Source organism: Mirounga leonina, unplaced genomic scaffold (genome assembly GCF_011800145.1).
Source record: "Mirounga leonina isolate KUSES-001 unplaced genomic scaffold, KU_Mleo_1.0 Mir_165, whole genome shotgun sequence".
Classification (NCBI taxonomy): Eukaryota; Metazoa; Chordata; class Mammalia; order Carnivora; family Phocidae; genus Mirounga; species Mirounga leonina.
In genome coordinates, this window is record NW_023270415.1 from 52,432,718 (window position 1) to 52,454,113 (window position 21,396).

The following is a 21,396-nucleotide window of genomic DNA, read 5'->3' on the forward strand; positions in this document are numbered from 1 at the left end:
TTTATGGGGTCTGAAGCTTATACCATTTGGGAGTTCTCTTAGAAAATGTGGGATTTAAGAAACAAAACAGAGGATCATAGGGGAAGGGAGGGAAAAATAAAACAATGAAATCATAGAGAGAGACAAAACATAAGAGACTCTTAACTCTAGGAAACAAACTAAGGGTTGCTGGAGGGGAAGGGGGTGGGGTAATGGGGCAACTGGGTGATAGGCATTAAGAAGGGCACATGATGTGATGAGCACTAGGTGTTATATACAACTGATGAATCACTGAACTCTACCTCTGAAACTAATAATATACTATATGTTAATTAATTGAATTTAAAAAATTAAATAAATAATAAAACAAACAATAACAACAACAACAAAAGAAATGAAACTTTTGAGTTTGAATTAACCATACTGGCTATTATAAACAAATTCCTTACTGAAAGTATTGGTTTATAAATTACATCATATCCTCAAACCTCATTAATTTTACCTTATAGATATTGAGCTTCATAACATGTTAAGAGGTGTACAGAACAGTTACTAAAATAATGTCTTATAAGTAAGAAAGCAGAGAATAGAACTGTTGACTTTGTCTAGTGCTATTGCAGTACCCATGTTTTCTAGTTCCAATCATAATCTTTCTTTTTTAAAGATTTTATTTATTTATTTGAGAGAGAATGAGAGAGAGAGCACATGAGAGGGGGGAGAGTCAGAGGGAGAAGCAGACTCCCTGCTAAGCAGGGAGCCCAATGTGAGACTCAATCCCAGGACTCCAGGATCATGACCTGAGCCAAAGGCAGTTGCTTAACCAACTGAGCCACCCAAGCACCCCATTTTTTTTAATCTTTAAGATAACTTTATTCAAACTAAAAAGGGAAAAGAAAAAGAATACAAAACTATAAATGCACAACCAGAGAAAAACATGATTATTTCAAATGAGAAAGGAAAATATACCAAGTTACTGGATTCTTGGAGAGCTACCTCTTTGTTAATTTACCAGACATTGCTTATACAGAACTGCTTCCTACTTGCAAACTGGCCTCCTTTCCCAGATAGAATTCTCTACAACATTCAGCAACTCCTAGGAGAGAGGCAGGTGCAAGTGAGGGGCCCTGATGCTCAGACTTCACTAGCTTCAAGGTCAATCTGCCTCCATTGGCACATGTGTCTGAAGTACAGTGGGACAATAAAGAGAGAAGGGGCAACCCTGGGTACTAGGAAAGCTTTCTCACAGAGATGAGCACCCACAGGATGGTTAATCAGCTTTCTAGAGCAATGGAAGTGGGTGGGGCAAAGGCTGTATATGCTCTTTGCACTATGTTATGGCGTCAAGAAATAATAGCATGTTAAAGAAAGCTTACTTAAATGTGAAGAAAAGGTGATGAGGTGGCAAGTTGGAGAATCCCTCTACATATAATCCTAGAATGTGCCTATTATGTGGTTTTCCTTCCATCTCTGCTCTTCCTCTTCCTTTTTACTTTTGGCCTCCAACCTTCTAGGAGGCAGGATATAAAGCCCGGCTTCCAGAATTTTTACATACAGCATTTGCTTTCTACTTGGGGGACATTTCACCAAATTACAATATTTTGTCCTTGTCTTTAAAATAAACATAACACCCAAAAAAGGAGAGGAAAAAAAGAATAGCAAATGGCAAGTCTTTTCTCTTTTACACCAAGACCCTTAAGACATTAAGAAGCTCAACAAGAAGAACAAATGCTACCTTTCCCATATAGTATCTATGTCACCAAAATTTCACCAGCATGGTGCTGGATAGAGTGGGATGGAAAACCAAAAAAAAAATTTTTAAGCAGAGGAAAACGACACTCCATATTTTTTAAAAATTAAAAAATTAAAATCAAATAAGCTCAACTTTTCACAGAATTTACCTAAGAATTCTAATATTGGAAAGGAATGTGAGTCCAAACTGCTGCCCATCCACTCTCTTTTCTTGATTCACAAAAACAAAACAAAACAAAAAACGTGGATATGGTAATTCCTGGTAGCCATCGTCAGAATCAGCTGCTTTAGTCAATAATACAGTTAAAACTAAAGAAAAAATGTTGGTCCCTGGTTCCTAGAATTGTGAAGGGCACTTTTGTGTGTATTCTGGAGGAATGGGGGCTTGGGGAGGCAGTCTGTGTAAGTTCCAGGGTTGAATTTTGTTTTGAAATTTCTACAGCAGGAGGGTTTAGGATCCTGTAACAATTTCCACAACATTTCACTGTTAGACTGTAAGTACCCTACCAGATGTCTTGCCCAAACTGTGATCTCAATTCAAGCATCAGAGAGCCAGCTGTGAGCCATTTGTGAAGCAGAAGTTGATGTCTACAGAATCTCCTCATCTGTTCTGTACTAGACCAAATATCTGTTGAAGCACTTCTTCCTCCCTTTGCTAAGATTTTCTAGAATAACTGTAATCGCCAATGAAGATCTCTCTGCTACTGAATTTTTGAAACTGTATGTATGTTGACTTCTTTTAGACTCTCTGCTGGTATTGTGCCTAGCTGTGGCCATAAGGGCAAATCCCTATATGGAGGAGTCAGCATCTTCTCCCAACAGGAGGGCAAGGGGAAATGGGTTCTTATTCCCAATGTCATATATAGAGAAGATGCAGTTCCCAAGACAGGACCCTGGAATTGGGAAGACAGAAATAAAGGTGGGCATTAAGGTCAAGTTGTCTACAGAGGTCTACCCAGCAAATAGATCCAAAGAGATCCTCACATTGCTGATTCAAGAAGCCACATTTTCAAAGCCAACTTGTCCAGTAGGTGAATTTTCAAGGACCAGGAAGGACTATACTTTCCATTTGTCCCCGTCCCCCGCCCCTGCCGTGGCCTTTACCCACTTATTACCATGAGACTTTTAAATGCAGCAATAAGCTTTGCATAGTGTAATATCCTATATTAAAAAACCAGTCAAAACAAAAACAAACAAAATGGTGCTATTATCACACGTGTTAGAGAAAACACAGGTTTTTCCCAAGATTCCATCTTCAGCTCTTCTTCTTTGGTCATTCCACCCCTCTTTTTTAATGATATCATAGTTTCCAGTTCAGGTCTCTTGTGGATTTTTTATTGTGGTGATGCTGGAAGTTGTTTTCTTTTGCTTTGTCTAGTGCTGACACTGAACAAGAACAATTACAGACACCTGCCAGATACATTTTTAAGCAAGGGCACACGTTCTGAGAGTGATTGACAATAGCCATGTCACCAGTAGTAACTAATCTTTATAAGAATCACATTTGTCATTTTGACCTCTTAGCTCATTCTTTAAACAAGTTGGCAAAATTCTGAATCCACACTGAGGCATTTTAGAAAGTATTCATCATATTAAGTGTCGGCCTTTAAATTCTCAGGTAAAGCTAAGGAAAAGCTATTCATTCAATGTTGCCGTTCATGTACTTTTTTTTTTTTTTTTTTGCTTTTCATGTACTTTGAAAATCTGGACTTACTTCCAAATATGCCAGAAAAAATTTCTGATATAATAGAATTTTCCATTTTAAATCATACACATCAGGTCATGTTACATGGTCTTAGAGTTATTAAAAACAAAAACAAAAGGCAAAAAAACAATTTTAATATTGAAGCTGTTTTAGAGAATGAATAACCAGGTTAGTTAAGGGTAACTGGCTATTTATTACTCTAATTAATAGATGCTTATATGTTACAACTTCAAGCTGTGAGATGCCATGGTACCCCTTACAGGGCCATGAGAGAAAATAGGGGATGAATCATTTAAAGCAAGAAGAAATACAGTGAGCCACATATAAGGGACAACTGGTTACTGCCATGAGTGAAACCAGGACTTACTAGGGAGGCTTTCTAATCAGCATCTCATCACTTAACAGTTCAGTTAACAAATTTGGACCAAAAAGCAACTGAAAACTTCATCTCTAATTATCAACCCCCCTTGAAGCTTAAGTTCCCAAAGGCTTTGCTAAGAGAATGGGTGTCACTAATCAATAATGACACTGAGTGAGACACTTCCAAGGAGCTCTCTTTTTTAGAGATGTTCGTTAACCCAGCAGGAAGAGTCTACAATGAAATGCTTCTTACTTCAGGGTTAATTATTTGTCTTTTCTCCCCAAAGCCAATGGGAGCTGGAAGAAAGTATGAAAGCCTATTGCTGAATTCCAAGAGGGCGAAAAGAATCAACTCTGCTGGATTCCCAGCAACTAGTTGGTTTTGGATTGCTTTTGTCTTGGTAAGAGAAAAACTGCTGGAGTATGGTCAAAGGATAGTCATTGTTTTATAATGTAAAGGAGTTTTCTATAGATTATATTATTTTTGAAATGCAGGCCTTCACAAATCTTTTGTTTTAGGACACTCGGACAATATAGTGGTTTGTTAAGATCTACATAAAAGTAAAAACAATAAAGAGGTAACAAAAATATAAGCCACACACCTGGGTCAATTAACTGGGTTACATTTCATTTCTGAGAAAAAAAAATCCATTTGGCATGTGGATTAAATTTTTCATTTAAAAGTAACAGACTAGGTAGTCACACACATATAAATCAATTTCTTGGATTAGAATCTTGCTGCAGGAATGTACTGAAAGAATTTGTGTCCCTTTTTTTGTTTGTTTGTTTTAGAATTAAAATTTTTAACTTCAATATATAGGAAAAATATCCTTGAAGAAATTTTAACTCTTAAGGTGATTATGTTTTGAGAATTTCACAAAAGTCATGAATATGATAATTAGTTAAAATTAAGTTTACTATTTTCTCAATAGAAAGTCAATTTGAGACAATGGCCTCTGTGGGGTCCTGATAATATTTCAAAGAATGCTCTGTGCTTTCTTCTGTAACATCATCAGGTTAGTCGTTAAGTACTTACTGTGCATTTTGTAGCACCTTCCCCATTTTACTATCATTTTGACATGCCTCAGGTTGACATGTCTCAGTTTCCACTAGACTTTGTGCCCCTTGAGGGCAGAGCTCATGCTTCTTCAGCCTTTCTTGTCTAGAACTTAAAATATTTTTCCTAGATTGTATCAGTCTTTGTGGCAAGCTAAATAATGGCCTCTCCAAAGATGTCCACATCTTAAACCTCAGGACCTATGAGTATGTTACCTTACATGGTAGAATGAATTTTGAAAATGTAATTAAATTAAAGATCTTGGGATGGAGTCTTTTATTCCTGGATTATCAGGGTGGGACCCGTGTAATCACAAGGACCTAAGAGGAAGGAGGCAGGAAGCGCAGCATTAGCAGGAAAAGATGTAACCACAGAAGCAAGTGGTTGGAGTGATAAGATGAAGCAGTAAGGAAGACAAGAATTGTAAGTGGCCTCTAGAAGCTGAAAAAGGCAAGAGAATGGATTCTCACTTTAGGACCTCAAGAAGAAACCAGACTGGCCAAAATCTTGACTAGGTTTCAATATTTTGTTACAGCAGCAATATGAAACTAATACAGTCTGTTATTATTTGGTGTATTAAAACGCTTTATTCTCCTTGAGTTCCCCTTTGATGAACCTTGTAGGGTCACGAATTCTTAGAAGAGGCAGAATGTGAGAGGTGAAAACTTTTGGGCTCTTAACTCAAACTTCCTGGGTTCAAATCTCAGCTCTGTACTAATTAGTTGTCTGACCTCAATTTCCTTTGACTCTCAAAATCTCAGTCACCTCATTGATAAAATGGGGATAATAGTAGTTCTTACATCAAAGACATAGGTTTCCTCTGAGGAATAAGGGTTTTTTGTGTGTGTATGTAGCACATTATTAGTATATGGTAATTGGTCAGTGATTTTATTTTTTAGTAGAAAATATAAGTATATAAAAATTGACTGCCTAAATAAATTACCTCAGAAAAACAGATTCTAGTTAGAAGTCACTTATTGCTTTGTCTACAAAGCATATGTGAGGAAGAATTTTCTGAGTGTTCAATTTTCTGATGGGCTTAGTAACTGAGGACAGATCCAGAAAACAGGTAAGGCAGGCCAAGATAAATGCAGCTTTATTCTGGCTATGTCCAAGTACCTGCAGTTTTCTTCACATAGTGCATTCTCCCAGGCCCCTGAAGCCTTGCGCATTCCACATGCCCTCTGCCAGGAATATCTTCCTCCATCTTACAACTACCAAACTTCTTTATCCCTTAGCAAGAATCTGCAGTCTCTATGAAGTCTTCCCTGACTCCTCAAACACCTAGCTATGACCTCTTAATTTTCCCAACATACTTTCATAAGAATTGCCTTAAAGTAGGCATCCACCTCCCTACAAATTCTTCCAGGAAACTGCTTTTCTTTTTTATCTCAAGAGTACCATGCTAGGCTAGGATATAATTCAAGAAATTCAAAGACTAGAATATCTGATAAATCAGACTTTGAAGGTGATCTAGTGATTTAAGTTACTTTAAACATAATACCCCTCCCCAATTACAATTATCTCATAATAAATTTGTCTTAAAATAAGCTTTCTCGGCCTCAATATTTTAATTTAGAAAAGGAATTATATTGGTACATATTTCAGCAAACTCTGGCAAATCAATTGAGCATAGATGTTGACTTGAGGAAAAAAAATCATAGTACCTCTCAAATAACACAATGAATTGCAATAACAGCCTAGTATTGCAAACTTTTAACTGCATGATAGATGTAATGATGTTTAGGATTTTGTCTTTTTTTTTTTAATTTACAGTAAGGTTATGCAATTAAAACAATAACAACTATAAAATCCTCTAAAAACAGAAATCAATTTCACTTTCTCCAGGGACATTATAAGATATAAATAAACCTAATTCTAAATAAATTATTTTGGGAGTATGCCCATTCTGTAATGATGCTATAATAGAAGTCAGGTGAGGCAACAGGATTTACTTGCCTGCCAAATTTTCTGAAATATAGTCTGCACAAGTGTTTAACTCACCTGTCAGATTTTAAATAATATGCATTTAATATGCATTAGACATTTCATAATACTGTTAATGACAATCATTTATTTCAAAGGAGATATATGTCTATATATAGAGAAAGATGAGAACTGCTATGTCTCGCTATCTATGTGCTTTATGGAATTTCCTGCTTTATCTGTACTTTTTATGTAGGCATTTATTTCCATAGGCATCCTTTGCACTTTGTAATTTATAATTCTTGTCCTTATAAAGAGAGGTCTTACAAAAACAATAATGTATTTATTTGTTTAAAAAACCTTCCACTTAATTAATATTAATATTTCACATTCATGTGGAATAGTTCTATTTTTCTCTCTCTCCATTTTTTAAGATAGTTTTTAAAAAGCATTGAATGTTCTTAAATAGTGTTTGAGTACTACCCAGTTGATGGGGGTGTGGTGGAAATTAAAGGTGTTTTTTTTTTTAATAATGATTTCCAAAACACAGAGCTTATACGTAAGGGGGAAAAGAGCCAAAAGTGAATTTCAGACATTCCATTTAGTGTCACATGATTTTTTTTCATTACACACAAAGTCCAACGGCTACCAAGTGGCAAATAAATGTTGGGGAAGGAATATTCTATTACAGGTGGGTTGGAATGGGGAATTCTTCCCCGAGTTCTTCCCCAAGAAACCAGATCTGCCTTATGAAATAGTCCTGTGCCTTTCAAAATCCTGTGCAGAGAAAGGATATATCCTAGGCACAGTATTTAACTAGGTTATTAATAAAGAGATATGGAGTAAAGAATTAAAAATGAAAAGATTGCCTCAATCCCCTGTCATGTGAGATGAAAAAGAAAATTGTACAAATAAACACACTGGACAATATTTTCCTCATCTGGAAAACCAGTGGATTGAAAAAATTATTTTTTAATTCCTTTCAGTTATTAGAGTTTATGATTTTAAATGGATGAAACAGTATATTAACTTCCATCATAAGCCAGGCTCCTACGACCAAGTCTACAAAAAAACCTCACCTTGTTAATGTTTTTCCTTATCTGAAACAGGAAGTTTAAATGTTTCAATATATACCTTTGTTCAAAAGAGACCTACACACAAAAATACCAACTACTCCTGGCTAGAGAGCTGAAAGTGTATGTTTCATCTAGATGTCAGAGCGATTCCAGGTCCAACAATCTTCAAAGGCAGGATTTCAAAGATCCCCTTAATCATTCATAAACTTATATATTCTTCTTAAGCTCCTACTATATTGAAGATACAATGAAAGGTGATAGGAACACATAATTAACTACGACAGAGCCCTCATCCTTCTATATAATCATTTTGAATCAAAAATGAGATATTAAGTGAGTACAAATGGAAAAAGAGGAAATCTGACTGAGGAAAGGGGTGAGTATTGGAGAAGGGGTCATAGAAGCATTTAAGCTATTGTCCAAATAATAAGATTTCATGTCTAAGTAGGCAGAAGATGGGATAGCATTACACAGGGAAGGAACAGCCTTAGCAAAGACATGGTTATGTGATATGCTTGGCAGGTTTTGAGAACAGTGAGAAGTGTAGCATGTTTAACAGGCCAGATGGGAATGTGAGAGAGACAAGCAATGAGACAGAAAAAATAGGCTGGACTAAATTCATGCTAGAGAGTTTGGACTTCATTACATGGACAATTTGAAATCATGGAAGGTTTTTAAGCAGAGAATTTGAAATAACTCCTCTTGGAGTTGGGAAGAGAGAATGCAGGGGGATAAGGCTATAGGGTGATTGAGGCCAATGAGATCATTTATTGGTCTACTCAGAAAGTCCAAGAGAAAGCGATCTTAACAACATGAATTTAGTAGAGGAGACGAAAGAGTAAAGAGACTTTTCCCAAAGAAAGTCCACTCAGCTAACGCAAACTTCTAAGGAGATACAAAACCTCAAATAGCAATCTAAGTTAAAGGTTGTAGGCTAGCCTAGGATTGGCCCTGATTAGATGGCAATGACTTGTAATTAGCGTACTAAAGTTAAAGACTAAACTCTTACAGCTTCTGTTTTTGTTAGACTGATAATGTTTACTTGTAAATGTGTGCCCAGTTAGTTTAGAAAATAAACTATTTGAAAATGTTTTGTTCCCCCAAAGTGGTAAACATTTCCCTTGAATCATATTTGAACTCTCAGTTGTTTAGCAAATCATTTAGTTGTGGTGAATGCCAAGTTAAACCACAATGAAACTCATTCAAGAATCACTTTTATTTACTTAAGTGTGTATGAAAGAGACGTATTTGTTCGTCCTTTAGTTACTCTCTATCTACAATGGGGAGTGGCAGGTGGATATTAGAATAACATTACAGTGACTGGGGTTGAAAATAGGAATGACTGCAAATGGGCACAAGGATCTTTTTGGAGTGATGGAAATATTCTGAAATTAAATTGTGGTACTGGTTGCACAACTCTGCAAATTTACTCAAAGTCATTGAACTGTACACTTAAAATGTGTGAATTTTATGGTATGTAAGTTATACTTCATTAAATCTGTTAAAAACATTATTGGAGGGCGCCTGGGTGGCTCAGTCGTTAAGCGTCTGCCTTCGGCTCGGGTCATGATCCCGGGGTCCTGGGATCAAGTCCCACATCGGGCTCCCGGCTCGGCAGGAAGCCTGCTTCTCCCTCTCCCACTCCCCCTGCTTGTGTTCCTGCTCTCGCTCTCTCTCTCTCTGTCAAATAAATAAATAAAATCTTTAAAAAAAAAATAAATAAATAAATAAAAACATTATTGGAATACATTTATTAAGGATTTTAAATCTGCTAAATGTGATGGTAAAACTTGTAGTCATTTATTTGATAACACTCATAGAGAAATTACTAGAACAGGTATATTCTAAACAAGTGCTTCTCAAAATTTAATGTGTTTAAGAATTATCAGTGAATAGTAAATAGGGATTCTAATTCAGTAGGTCTGGATCTGAGTCCATAATTCTACCATTTGAACAAAGTTCCAGGTGATGCCATAAGCAGGCAGAAAAACACATCATAGTACCACAGCTCCAGGCACTGAGAATACAGTTGGGAACAAGAAGGTGATTTCTTGTTTTCATGGAGCTGGCTTCCTAGGCTGATAGTAAGGAAAACAAATAAAAGCTCAAGATAGTTTCTCATATATATTACATAACACTGAAAACAACTCTATGATTCAACATCCCTTAAAAAGGCTCTGAAGTCCAGGACGCCTGGGTGGCTCAGTTGGTTAAGTGACTGCCTTCGGCTCAGGTCATGATCCTGGAGTCCCGGGATTGAGTCCCGCATCGGGCTCCCTGCTCAGCGAGGAGTCTGCTTCTCCCTTTGACCCTCCCCCCTCTCATGTACTCTCTCTCATTCTCGCTCTCTCAAATAAATAAATCTTTAAAAAAAAAAATACTTGTATTTGCTGCCTAACATGTGTCAGGCATCGTGATAAGCAACGGGGACACAGTTGTGAACAAACCATTCTCGTATCAGTGCTTGGTCTCAAAACCAAGACTTCATCTCAACACTATGCTAAACTATATCCTCCTTAATTTCATTGTTATATTTAAGAAATGAGAAATTTAGATTGCATTTACTATCATAGAATGCTATGTTTGTTTGGGCTTTGGTGCCCTTGGCAAGTTGGGCTATTTGTACAATCTATTAGCTTGGCTCTTTCCTCTTTCTGGGCCTCACATTATTGAAGCACTCTTGTGCTTATATGGAAGATTGTTATTTAGGTCCACATTTCTTTCTCTTCTTTGCTACCAATTTCAGTAACCTTCTGAGAATCTATTTATACTCTCCTCTCCTGGGAATTTGAAGTTCATCTTCATTTATCATCTGCAGATGTACTTCTCATGCTACTTACTTCCTTTTTTCAGTCCACTAATGATGTAGTTAAACAAAATAGAATCCAAAACTGACCCACTGAGGACAGCTCCTTAGATTCAGTGCTCATTAATGTCAATCATCCAGTCCTTCAACGAAATGTCTTAGCTTGAAGTGCTCATACCAGGACAAGAACAAACCACTGTCGTTTACACAGGATATAAATTCCCAGAGAAATATTTGGGATTTAACAACTTATTTGCATGAATATGAACAATGATGAAAATATAAAACGGGAAATTATATGCTAGTATATATTTGAATAATTAATAATAGCCAACATTTATTGAAGATGAATAAGTCTATCACTTATATTATTAGTATCTCTAATTTAAAAAATCACCTTCCAGTACAGCTATATTTCCCATCGAAATCATCACCAGCACCACTATTTTGCAGGCCTAAAACTGAGAGCCACTGAGGTGAGATCGTATCTCTAGGACTCTCTTTCCAAGCTCATATTTTTCTAATATTATATACTGCCATTATACATTGCTTTAATTAAGATTTTTATTTTTTGGTTGTCATCTTAACTGGCCTATTAGAAACTAACCATGCTACCCTTCTAATTTGGGATATGAAACTTCTCAGTACCCTCCCAAAGAATACTTGATTTGGGTTTTTTTTAAAGATTTTATTTATTTATTTGACAGAGAGAGACACAGTGAGAAAGGGAACACAGCAGGGGGAGTGGGAGAGGGAGAAGCAGGCTATCCGAGGAGCAGAGAGCCCGATGTGGGGCTCGATCCCAGGACCCTGGGATTATGACCTGAGCTGAAGGCAGATGCTTAATGACTGAGCCACCCAGGAGCCCCAGAATACTTGATTTGGAGAATGTGAACAAGAGTATGTCTCCCCACAGAACAGCTGACTCTATAAGAACCAATAATTTGATCTAGCCTATTACAGAGATGTTAGTAGCTACCTTGAAATGTTTTGTGGAGCAAATTCCAGCTTCTATAAAGCTGAAGGAGAATAAAAAAAAGAATTAAAAAAAATACTCAAGCATGTAAATGACCTATAGTATCTGAACATACTAGTATGGTTTCAAGACAATTATATTAAATACACAAATCTGGTTTTAATGGCCATGCTTAGAAGATGGGCACAGTGCTAAATGTGTAAGTAATTATGAACTTGGCACAGTAGCTCTATTTATTTTAAGCTCTCTTTTGCTGCTTTGGTTGAGGATGTTTACTTAACCAGACTCTATTAAACATGCTAAAAACATTATTGCAGATTTTGTCTTTGTGAGCATTTTTAACTGACAAGCTACAGGAATAGTAGATGGTGGCAAATGGGCTAGAGCAGACAGAAAGAGACAGGCAGGTATCTTTTTATCTTAGACAAAAAGCAAAACAAAACAAAACTCAGTTGAATTAAGTGTTTCTGAAAAGCAAAGGACTGACAGTACTGAAGACTGGCGTCTTCTATTTACCAGACACCAGGCCCTGTGTAGAGAACTGCTGAAAGCAGACCCTCTCCAGCATGCTTCCACCATTGGAACTAGATGATTAGTCCTCTTAGCTGTCAGGAAAATCCCATGCTGGTAATTACTGTATGAAATTCAGCCTCTAAATCCCTACTTAACTCAGTTGCTCTAAGAGCTTGAAGAGTTCATAACACCTTTACCACCCACAATACTATCTAAGGCTAGGAAAGAAAGAAACTCTTAGGTGTATTTCACAATGCAGGGACAAAGAACTGAGAAATCATAGAAACTTCTGTCAATAATGACCCATGTGGAAACCTAATTTTTAGCTTTACTACCATTTATTTTCCTTCCCCTCCTTCTCCCCTCTTTACTCCTTCCTCCTTTGCCTCTCTGTCACCATCTTCATCTTTGTTGTCTCTATGTCATCTATTTGGGGGAGGAGGGGTGCCTTCATTTCATTTTAAATAATTTCATTGGTATTTCCTGATAAATATTGTTTTGCCATGTACAAACATATTTAAAATACTTATTGAAAATAATTTGACCATTTTTATGTAAAATGTTAAAATGTCAAGTTCTCACAAATTAAGTTCACAGTAGAGAGGCAGCAATTTTATTCTAAACATGGGAACTGAAGAATTTTTACCATACACTAATTACTTATTAAAATAATTTTGAAAGACAGTGAATTGGCAGGCAGGGAAAGCACGTTTATCTTTACTATTTACATACTTTTCAACCTGATAGAGATTTTAGGCCATGGCTATCACAGAAATGATCTAATATGTTCTTTTGAAGTTTGTTGACAAAAACCACTCCAGACATAAATCTGTTTTATGTGGTGTGTGGTCTTGGAGGGAAGAAAAAGGTCTTATTGGACTGAAAAATGGACATCCTAAAATAGCCCTACCAAGTTCATAGCAGGACAGAATTGATAAATTAATTAACATGAGAGAATGGTTATAAGATACACCCTTTTAAAAAGACAGCATATGGTATTTAATTAACAAACAAAATCTACATCTTTAAAATTTCTTTTTATTTGAAGTATAGTTGACACATTACATTAGTTTCAGATGTACAACATAGTGATTTGACAAGGCTATACGTTATGCTACACTCAGTACAAGTGTAGCTACACCGTCTGTTACCATACAAAAAGGGCACATTTTTAAATGAATTTTATTTTATTTATTTATTTATTTATTTATTTATTTATTTATTTATTTATTTGACAGAGAGAGACACAGTGAGAGAGGGAACACAAGCAGGGGGAGTGGGAGAGGGAGAAGCAGGCTTTAAGCTGATGTGGGGCTCGATCCCAGGACCCTGGGATCATGACCTGAGCCGAAGGCAGATGTTTAACTGACTGAGCCACCCAGGCACCCCTTTTAAATGAATTTTAAAATGAAACGATTTTTGGGGGGTCCAAATACAATATGTTTTATATAAAGTTTTTATCATATATGGGGTCTCTCATGTTCCACAGAATACTGTTCACAATACAGCTTAAGATCTAAATAATAAATTTTTATGTCAGTAACCATAGCACCATTATTTAGGAGAAATAAAGGAAAGTCCAGATGCATATTAATCACTTGGGCTTATTGCCAACCATTTAGAAAACTGCTAGGCTATTGGAATACCAGAATTAATGCCATTAATTTAGAAACTGTTAAATATAGATTTCACACAGAGCAATGGAACTAAGAACTAGGGCTTCAGAGCCATCCCAGCCTTGGGGTAAGATACTTCACCTCCTCTAACCTTAGGTCTTCATCTGTAAAATGGAAATAATAATTTCACTAAACAAAGTTTTAAGACTACAGTTAACAATATCGTATTGTATATCTGAAAGTTGCTAACAGAGTACATCTTAAAAGTCCTCACCACACACACACACACAAAATTGTAACTATGTGAAGTGATGGATGCATTAACTGACCTTACTGTAGTAATCATTTCACAATATATGCACATACCAAATCATTATGTTGTACACTTTAAACTTACACAATGTGATATGTCAATTATATCCCAATAAAGCTGGAAAAAGAAAGTTTTCAATACTTAAATGAGAAAACTTATGTCATGGTCTATGCCTGGCATCTAAATGTACTCAACAAATGTTAGTTTTTTTTACTTTAGGAAGTGTGAGTATTCTTCCCAAAAATAAGAGTCATGTTCCATCTATGTTTAAAGCTATCAAAATGCTTGATAGAGCATCTTACGCAAGTATATATTCAACAAAATCTGTAGAAAGAAGGAAAAAGAGAGAAAAAGGCCTGGTCCCAATCCTAAACCAACTCCTGATCTAGGATGAGAGAGACAAAACTTGTATAAGTAAACATTTACATTTGAAATTTACATACAGAAATAAATACTACCCTAAAGGCACATACCACTACTAAATTACTAGAGTCAGAAAAAAAGTTTGTCTTGCTGCTCAAAAGTCATTTGAATAAAGGATTCTATGGCTCTTCATAGTGTCCATGAAAATAAGGAATGAATACAGGAAGGCAGGCTCACCAGGAGGCATTTAAAATAGTCTGGGTGTACAGGACATGACCAGACTGAGGCTGGAGGGATGCAGAAGTACAGGAATGAAAAAATAAAAAAAAACAACCACAACAAAACATTGAGTAGGACTCAACAGAATTTGGGACCAGCCTGGAGATGGTAAGTAAACGGGAATGGGCAGGGAACACCCAGGGTTTCAGCCTGGAAATGATACAGGGAAAGCAGAATAGATAGGCTAAGGGGAGGCCATGAATTCCTGTCTTTTTCTTTTTCTTTTTAAACATGTTTAGATTTAGGTGATGGCAGGACATCTAAGTAAAGATGTTCCATAAACAGAAAGAAATCTTGACTGGGAAGAATATAAAAGGTCAGGGCAGACGAGGAAGATCTGGAAATTGTCTGCATAGAGGTGGGTGGTAAATAAAATTGAGTGCTCAAGCATCCTGACTTGCTCAGAGGACATGAGCTGCAAACCACAGATTATTAAAAACACTTCCTATTTTAATTACATTTGTTTTTTAAGTATTTCTGGATTCTCCTTGGGGGTTAATATATGACCAAATTTTACACTTACCATTTAGACCTAAAAGACCCTTGAGAGATTTCTGATCCAATTCCTTCATTTTATAGACAGGCAGAAGCCCAGAGATGAAGTGACATGCTCGAGGTTATTGGGCAAATAAGTTTCCATTCGTTCATTAAGTAGAAATATGCAGATATAGATGACTACAAATATGGAATGATTTAAAATTCTATACTGACATGCATTTCTATTTATAAATCGTCAATCCTTTGTGATTGTAATTCAGTCATACTTGTGTTAAGTTAAAGTATATAAGTATAAAGTATACTTTAAATGACTGACCCAAAGCCTTATATGATACCATAATTGGGAAACCAAAGGTTTTCTACAAACATTAAAATGTCTTTTAAAAAACAATAGGCTAATGATACTGAAACATAATCACATTTAGAAACACTTCCTCATTTTATGCAGAGTCAGAATAACCCATAGGAATGTACGATGCTTTCTAAACTTCTATTTGAGGACATATGAGATTCTCTGTTTTTAAAGTTGATCCCAGCCATGTTATATGCTTAATTTGAAATGTATAATGTAGACACTTAAAACTAGAGAAAAAAGGTAAACATTGCAAGTCACTTTTTACACAATGGGTAAAACCAAAGGGAAAAAAATGAGTAAGTCTAGCAGAAACCCAGCATTGCTATAATCTAAGCTGTAGACCTTCAGTTGCTTAATTGGAAAATCACTCAATCAATTTCTTGGTAGTTATACTAACTGCACCCTTTATTCAACTGAGTAGTCAGAATGAAAAAAAAAAGGCAGGGGTAGAGGCAAAGAATTCATTAAACTACAAGTTTACATTTGACTGTTTTTTGGTAATAGACTATCAAATGCTTATACAGCATATGATTGAATCTGTCCAATGACAGAAAACTGATTAGCTTTGAAGTAAGTGTAGTCTATCTTTATCTCTTTGGAAAATTCCTTCATATAATGATGTTACCTCGCAACTTTACACATACATCTCAGTTCATATTCTAGCCCTAAAGATCATTCTCCTTATTTGCCCTATGCAGAAAAAATGTGGCACCTTCTTACAGGCAGATGCTGTGCCCTGATAATCTTGTCAATATTTGAAGAAAGCTACCAAATTCCCTGAGTTTCTTTGTACCCTGGTCATTCCTCCTATGAATTATCCTAAGCATACTGTTCTATAGTTTTTTCTCTGCTGAATCTGCTCCTTTTACTTTGCACTTTCTTTAATATGGTACAGCATAGTAGAGTAGACAGGAAGTCATCTCAGGAGTCAGAAAGATCTTTATTTAAATCTCTTCTTGTTCATAAACAGCCTGTTTGATCTTACACAACCTATTTAACCTCTGAGCCCCAGTTCTCTTATCTGTCAGATTTGAAATAAGAATAATAACTTCAGAGTTCTGTTGTGATGACAAGACGAGATCATACATGGTCCAGTGTCCAGCCCAGCTCTCACCAAACCCACACCCCTAACAGGAGTCAGATCTTTGCAGGTAAAAAGAGGAACCCCATCACCTCTTAGGCCCATATACCATGTATCAGCTGGAAACCAAGGAGAATTGAAAGTTTACTTAAATATTTGCAAGTTTCACATGTGTGTATACACACACATCCTCCATAAAGAAATCTTGAGTGCACTTTACAAAATATATTCACATCAAATATCCTTACAATACAAATGGGCAAAAATGCAAACAGAAAAAGAAAAATAATACATTCTTGCAAAAGGTAGTACAGACCAACAAAAACAAACTGGTATTGGTTATATTGTACTCCTATTTTTTTAATGTTACCATCTAACCTAGTTTCAGGTTGTACTGCTCTTTCTATTCTAATTTGTTTATTTTAAAGGTTTTATAAGTGCCACATCTGCCATGTGGCAGATGTATGTTATTACCAGGTAACATATTTGTCAAGAAAGAAGTATAAGAATAAGCAAACCAAGCCCCTTAAAATATTGTCAGAGTGTGAGCGGCTTCTCCTCTGAAAAGATTTCCTTCTGCAAGACTACGGTAGCTCTTGGGTAAACTTGATATTTCTTCTATGATAACCCTCCGTATCTTTTGGCTTCCTTAGTTTTCCTATCACCAAATATAGTCTGAAATTTCAGCCTACTGCTTTGAAAGGTGGCAATGATCGCATTTCAACACACACACACACACACACACACACACATCCCGTTTGGTACAGAAGTACTGCTGAAACTGTGCCTAAATTTCACTATGTCCCATGAGCCTTAGTAATTGAGCCTGTTAAGCATCTGCCTGTAAGAAGGTGCCACATTTTTTCTGCATAGGGCAAATAAGAAAACATACTTTCAACTACACTCATTTTTCTGGTAACATCTGCACAATGTCTTCATGTCAGAGACGAGAATTAAATATTCTTTCCCTAATGCAGAATGCCCAGCCCATTCTTTATTTCAAAATCCTCTAGACTCATTTTCTATTAAGCATCTTCCAACCACAGACCAACATAATAGATAATTTTTTTGTGCTCCCATTTTCTACTTTATATACTTCTATGAGAGCATCTATACAACTTAAAAGCTCTAATTTATTTACCGAGCTCTTTAGCCCATAAGCTTTCTGAGGGCAGAGAAAATGTTCTAGTTGTCCCAAAGGTCTGGAACAGTACTAGCTCAACATAGTTTCCCCTCTCCAGTGAATCTCTTTGGTTCAATCATTATGGCAAAATTATGTGATGGAAATACTAGGACTAGAAATTAGGAGGTCTGCATTTCAGTCCTGGTTCTAGCTCTTAATTAGTTATTAGTCAATGTCTTTGAGAAAGTTAATTAACTTCTAGAGGCACCTAAAATAAGGAGGTTGAGCTAAGTCATCTTTAACATTTTCCTTGGATTGAAAATTCTGAGTCTCAGTAATTACATGCTATAATTTATAATGTGTGGGAGTAATAAAAAATCTTTGACAGTTATTAATACACCATTCTAACCAAAAGGATAAAATGAGATTAGGTCACCAGTATCACTGAACATGAAGTTACCATAGAGGTCAACACAAAATGAACTCTGGTTAAAGTCTTAAATTTTAAGTACAGATTCAGACTATTTGGGTATGACTTACTATGTTTGATGGCAATGACATTAGGAGTGTCCAAGAAGAGTCAGTATCCTAGTCTCGATCTGTTTAAATTGCTCTCAGAATATCTCCTGTGAAGAGAGAATCTGGCTCAGCATGTCCATGGATTATGTGTGGGTATACCATGTCTGAATCACTGGCACCAGTGATGCCAAACAGAAAATCCCAAACCCTCAAACTATTAAGTGTTGAGCAAGATATTCAGCAACACTGGGAGTTCTGAAAGTACATATTATTTTGGCTTAGGATACCTAGGGAAAGAATAGTTTTTTTAGAATTAAACTGAACCTTGAGCATCATTATTTTTCATATGGAAGCTAGACACAGTTAATGAGGAAAAAGCAAATCACTCACTTTTCAAGGATATATTTTTGGGTTGAGATAGTAAGCCAACTTCTTCTGTTTCTGTCAGGTGGCCCAAGTGTTTGTAGAACGACATTACTGAGCACTCAAACAGGGTCAACATTCTAGCATTAGGTCTTACCCCTTGTTCTCAGTGAAATGAAATAGCTCTGTAAACATATATGAATATTTTGCATAGTGAGATAAAATTTTATGAGTTTATCATCAGTAATATCTAAAAGAATCCTTAAAATTTGGTTAAGTGGGGGTGCCTGGGTGGCTCAGTCATTAAGCATCTGCCTTCGGCTCAGGTCATGATCCCCGGGTCCTGGGATCGAGCCCCGCATCGGGCTCCCTGCTCAGGGGGAAGCCTGATTCTCCCTCTCCCACTCCCTCTGCTTGTGTTTCCTCTCTCGCTGTGTCTCTCTCTCTGTCAAATAAATAAAAAAATTTAAAAAAATTTTTGGTTAAATGAAGCTGATATGGAATAGAAAGAGACATACAAACTGACAGACTATGCTTATGTAGGGTTTTCTTAATATTTATGAGTTTAACAGAAACACCCCTTAGTCTCAGATTCAGGCATTATTCTTGTTACTTTACAACATTTATGAGAGTGAAAAGTCATTTAGCTCAACCAAGCACATAGAACAGTGATTTGTAGATCAGAAGATGGCTATTAATTTATCATGGAAGATAAATTCTGCCTCTACTCCTTTTCTGAAGGGCAGAGAACTCCTGAGACCAAATAAGAAACCAAAACCCTGTTGAGTGAACCATAAAGGGGAAATTCAGCTTGTCAAAGGGAGATTTACATTAAATTAACATATCTTGAGATGTTATTCTTCTTCGCTGCAAGTGTATTTCTGTCTAGACACCTAGGACTGGTCATTAGAATCAATGTACTTCACCCTGAACAGAACTGACAGTACATACTAATTTGCAACCTCTAACTGTGTTTCCTACAGGAGCGCACTCTCCCTGTACGTGTTCTCTATACTGAATTACATCATATCCCCTATCATATCAGAGTCTTGTTTCTCACAGGCAGAAAGCTTCAAGAAGCATTTTACTGTCTTCTCCATTGGATTACCCATTTTGATGAATCCTGGTCTCATCAGAATCTTACTGCTCAGTGGATATTTTTCATTTTAATTTTATTTCCAAAATCAGAAGGAGTACTGGACACAATGGGGAGGAGAAAAAATGGAAGTGAAAGAGAAAAAACTTACATTCTTACTCACCCTTATTTTTATCCCTTGCAAATGTTTCTGGTCCTTAGAATTCCTTCAGAACTTATGATTCTTAGTTTATATAAGTTATGTGTTACTATATTTTACTTCTTTCATAATAGGTTAAGAAAAATTAAATATGATTCTCTTTAATAGGGAAATGTCATTAAAATAAAAATCAGTGTAATAAGAATTCACTTACAAATTTGAAGTCATAAAAAACTATAATCCTTGGGGCACCTGGGTGGCTCAGTCAGGTAAGCATCTGCCTTCAGCTCGGGTCATGATCCCAGAGTCCCAGGATCGAGCCCCACATCAGGCTCCCTGCTCAGCTGGGAGTCTGCTTCTCCCTCTGTCCCTCACCCCTCTCTTACTCTCTCTCTCTCTCTCTCAAATAAATAAAATCTTTAAAAAAAACTATAATCCAAATGTCCTTGAAAAAGTTTAACTGAAAATGTATGATACTATCAATCTTTACTACAAACAATACAAAATTTTAACTTGTAATTTGATCCTGAATATATTACCTTTAGGAAGCAGATTGAAATAGTGATACAAATAATGGGATCAGCTAAAATTCTGGATGGCTTTGGCAAGTACTTGGGTTTCTTAAATATATACTATGGACCTCCTATGGTTGATTTTTTTCTCAAATTCTACTTATGTTCATATTATAAGCAATCTATATGCAGATCAGTGTCTGAAAACAAGCATCAATCAGAAATCAATAAACTTTCAAGTAACTTTTATAGAGCATGTAGTCAAAATCCTACCAGGTCTTGGAAAGGGGAATCAAATATAATTTCTATTTTCAAAAATTCAGAATCTTTAAAAAAAGAAACAGATATGCAGCATACAGTGGTATGTATGTTCTAAGGCATCACTGTCCAATAAAAATCATTTGTAAAACATAAATGAGAATTCACATATATAATCTTAAAGTTTCCAACAGGCCACATTTAAAAATAATAATTAAAGAAGTGAAATTAATTTTAATGATATATTTTACTTAACCTATCAAAAATATTACCATTTCACAAGTATGTAAAATTATTGATGGTATATTTTATATACTTTTGTACTAAGTCTTGGAGTCAGATGTGGATTTTACATTTTCAGCACATCTCAATTGGAACTAGCCACATTTCAAGTGTACAGATACCTAGTAACTACCATATTGGACAATGCAGGAAAGAGCATGCAAGTTCTGAGGGAACATGGAGGGAAAAAAGAATAACTCTCCCTGGGTTATCAGGAAAATTGAACAAAAGAGCTGACATTTGAGTTTGGCTGGTAAAGATAACTAGGATTTTATTAAGCAAAGTGAGAATATTATGACCAGATTGTGAAGCTCTATATAAAGTTTGGATTTTGTCTTTAAGCTATGGCTAAGTTTTTAAGGCAAGGAGTAACAGAATCAGAACTTTGCTTTCAAAGTATAAATGTTGGCAGAAGGGAAGATGAATTTGGAAAATAGGAAGAGTAGAACCAA

At 36.0% G+C, this 21,396-nt stretch overlaps 1 protein-coding gene across 3 annotated transcripts in view; it reads right to left on the reverse strand.

Annotated features, from left to right (window-relative positions):
• Positions 1-21,396, reverse strand: part of ANGPT1 (angiopoietin 1) — a 244,927-nt gene that overhangs the window by 169,722 nt on the left and 53,809 nt on the right. The window contains exon 2 of one of the 3 annotated variants that reach the window (XM_035011752.1): positions 18,316-18,401. The exons of the other annotated variants lie outside the window; for them this stretch is intronic. Coding sequence (XP_034867643.1) covers positions 18,316-18,336 — 21 coding nt within the window. The 5' untranslated portion in view covers positions 18,337-18,401. The remainder of the gene's footprint in view (positions 1-18,315; positions 18,402-21,396) is intronic. 3 annotated transcript variants of the gene reach the window in all.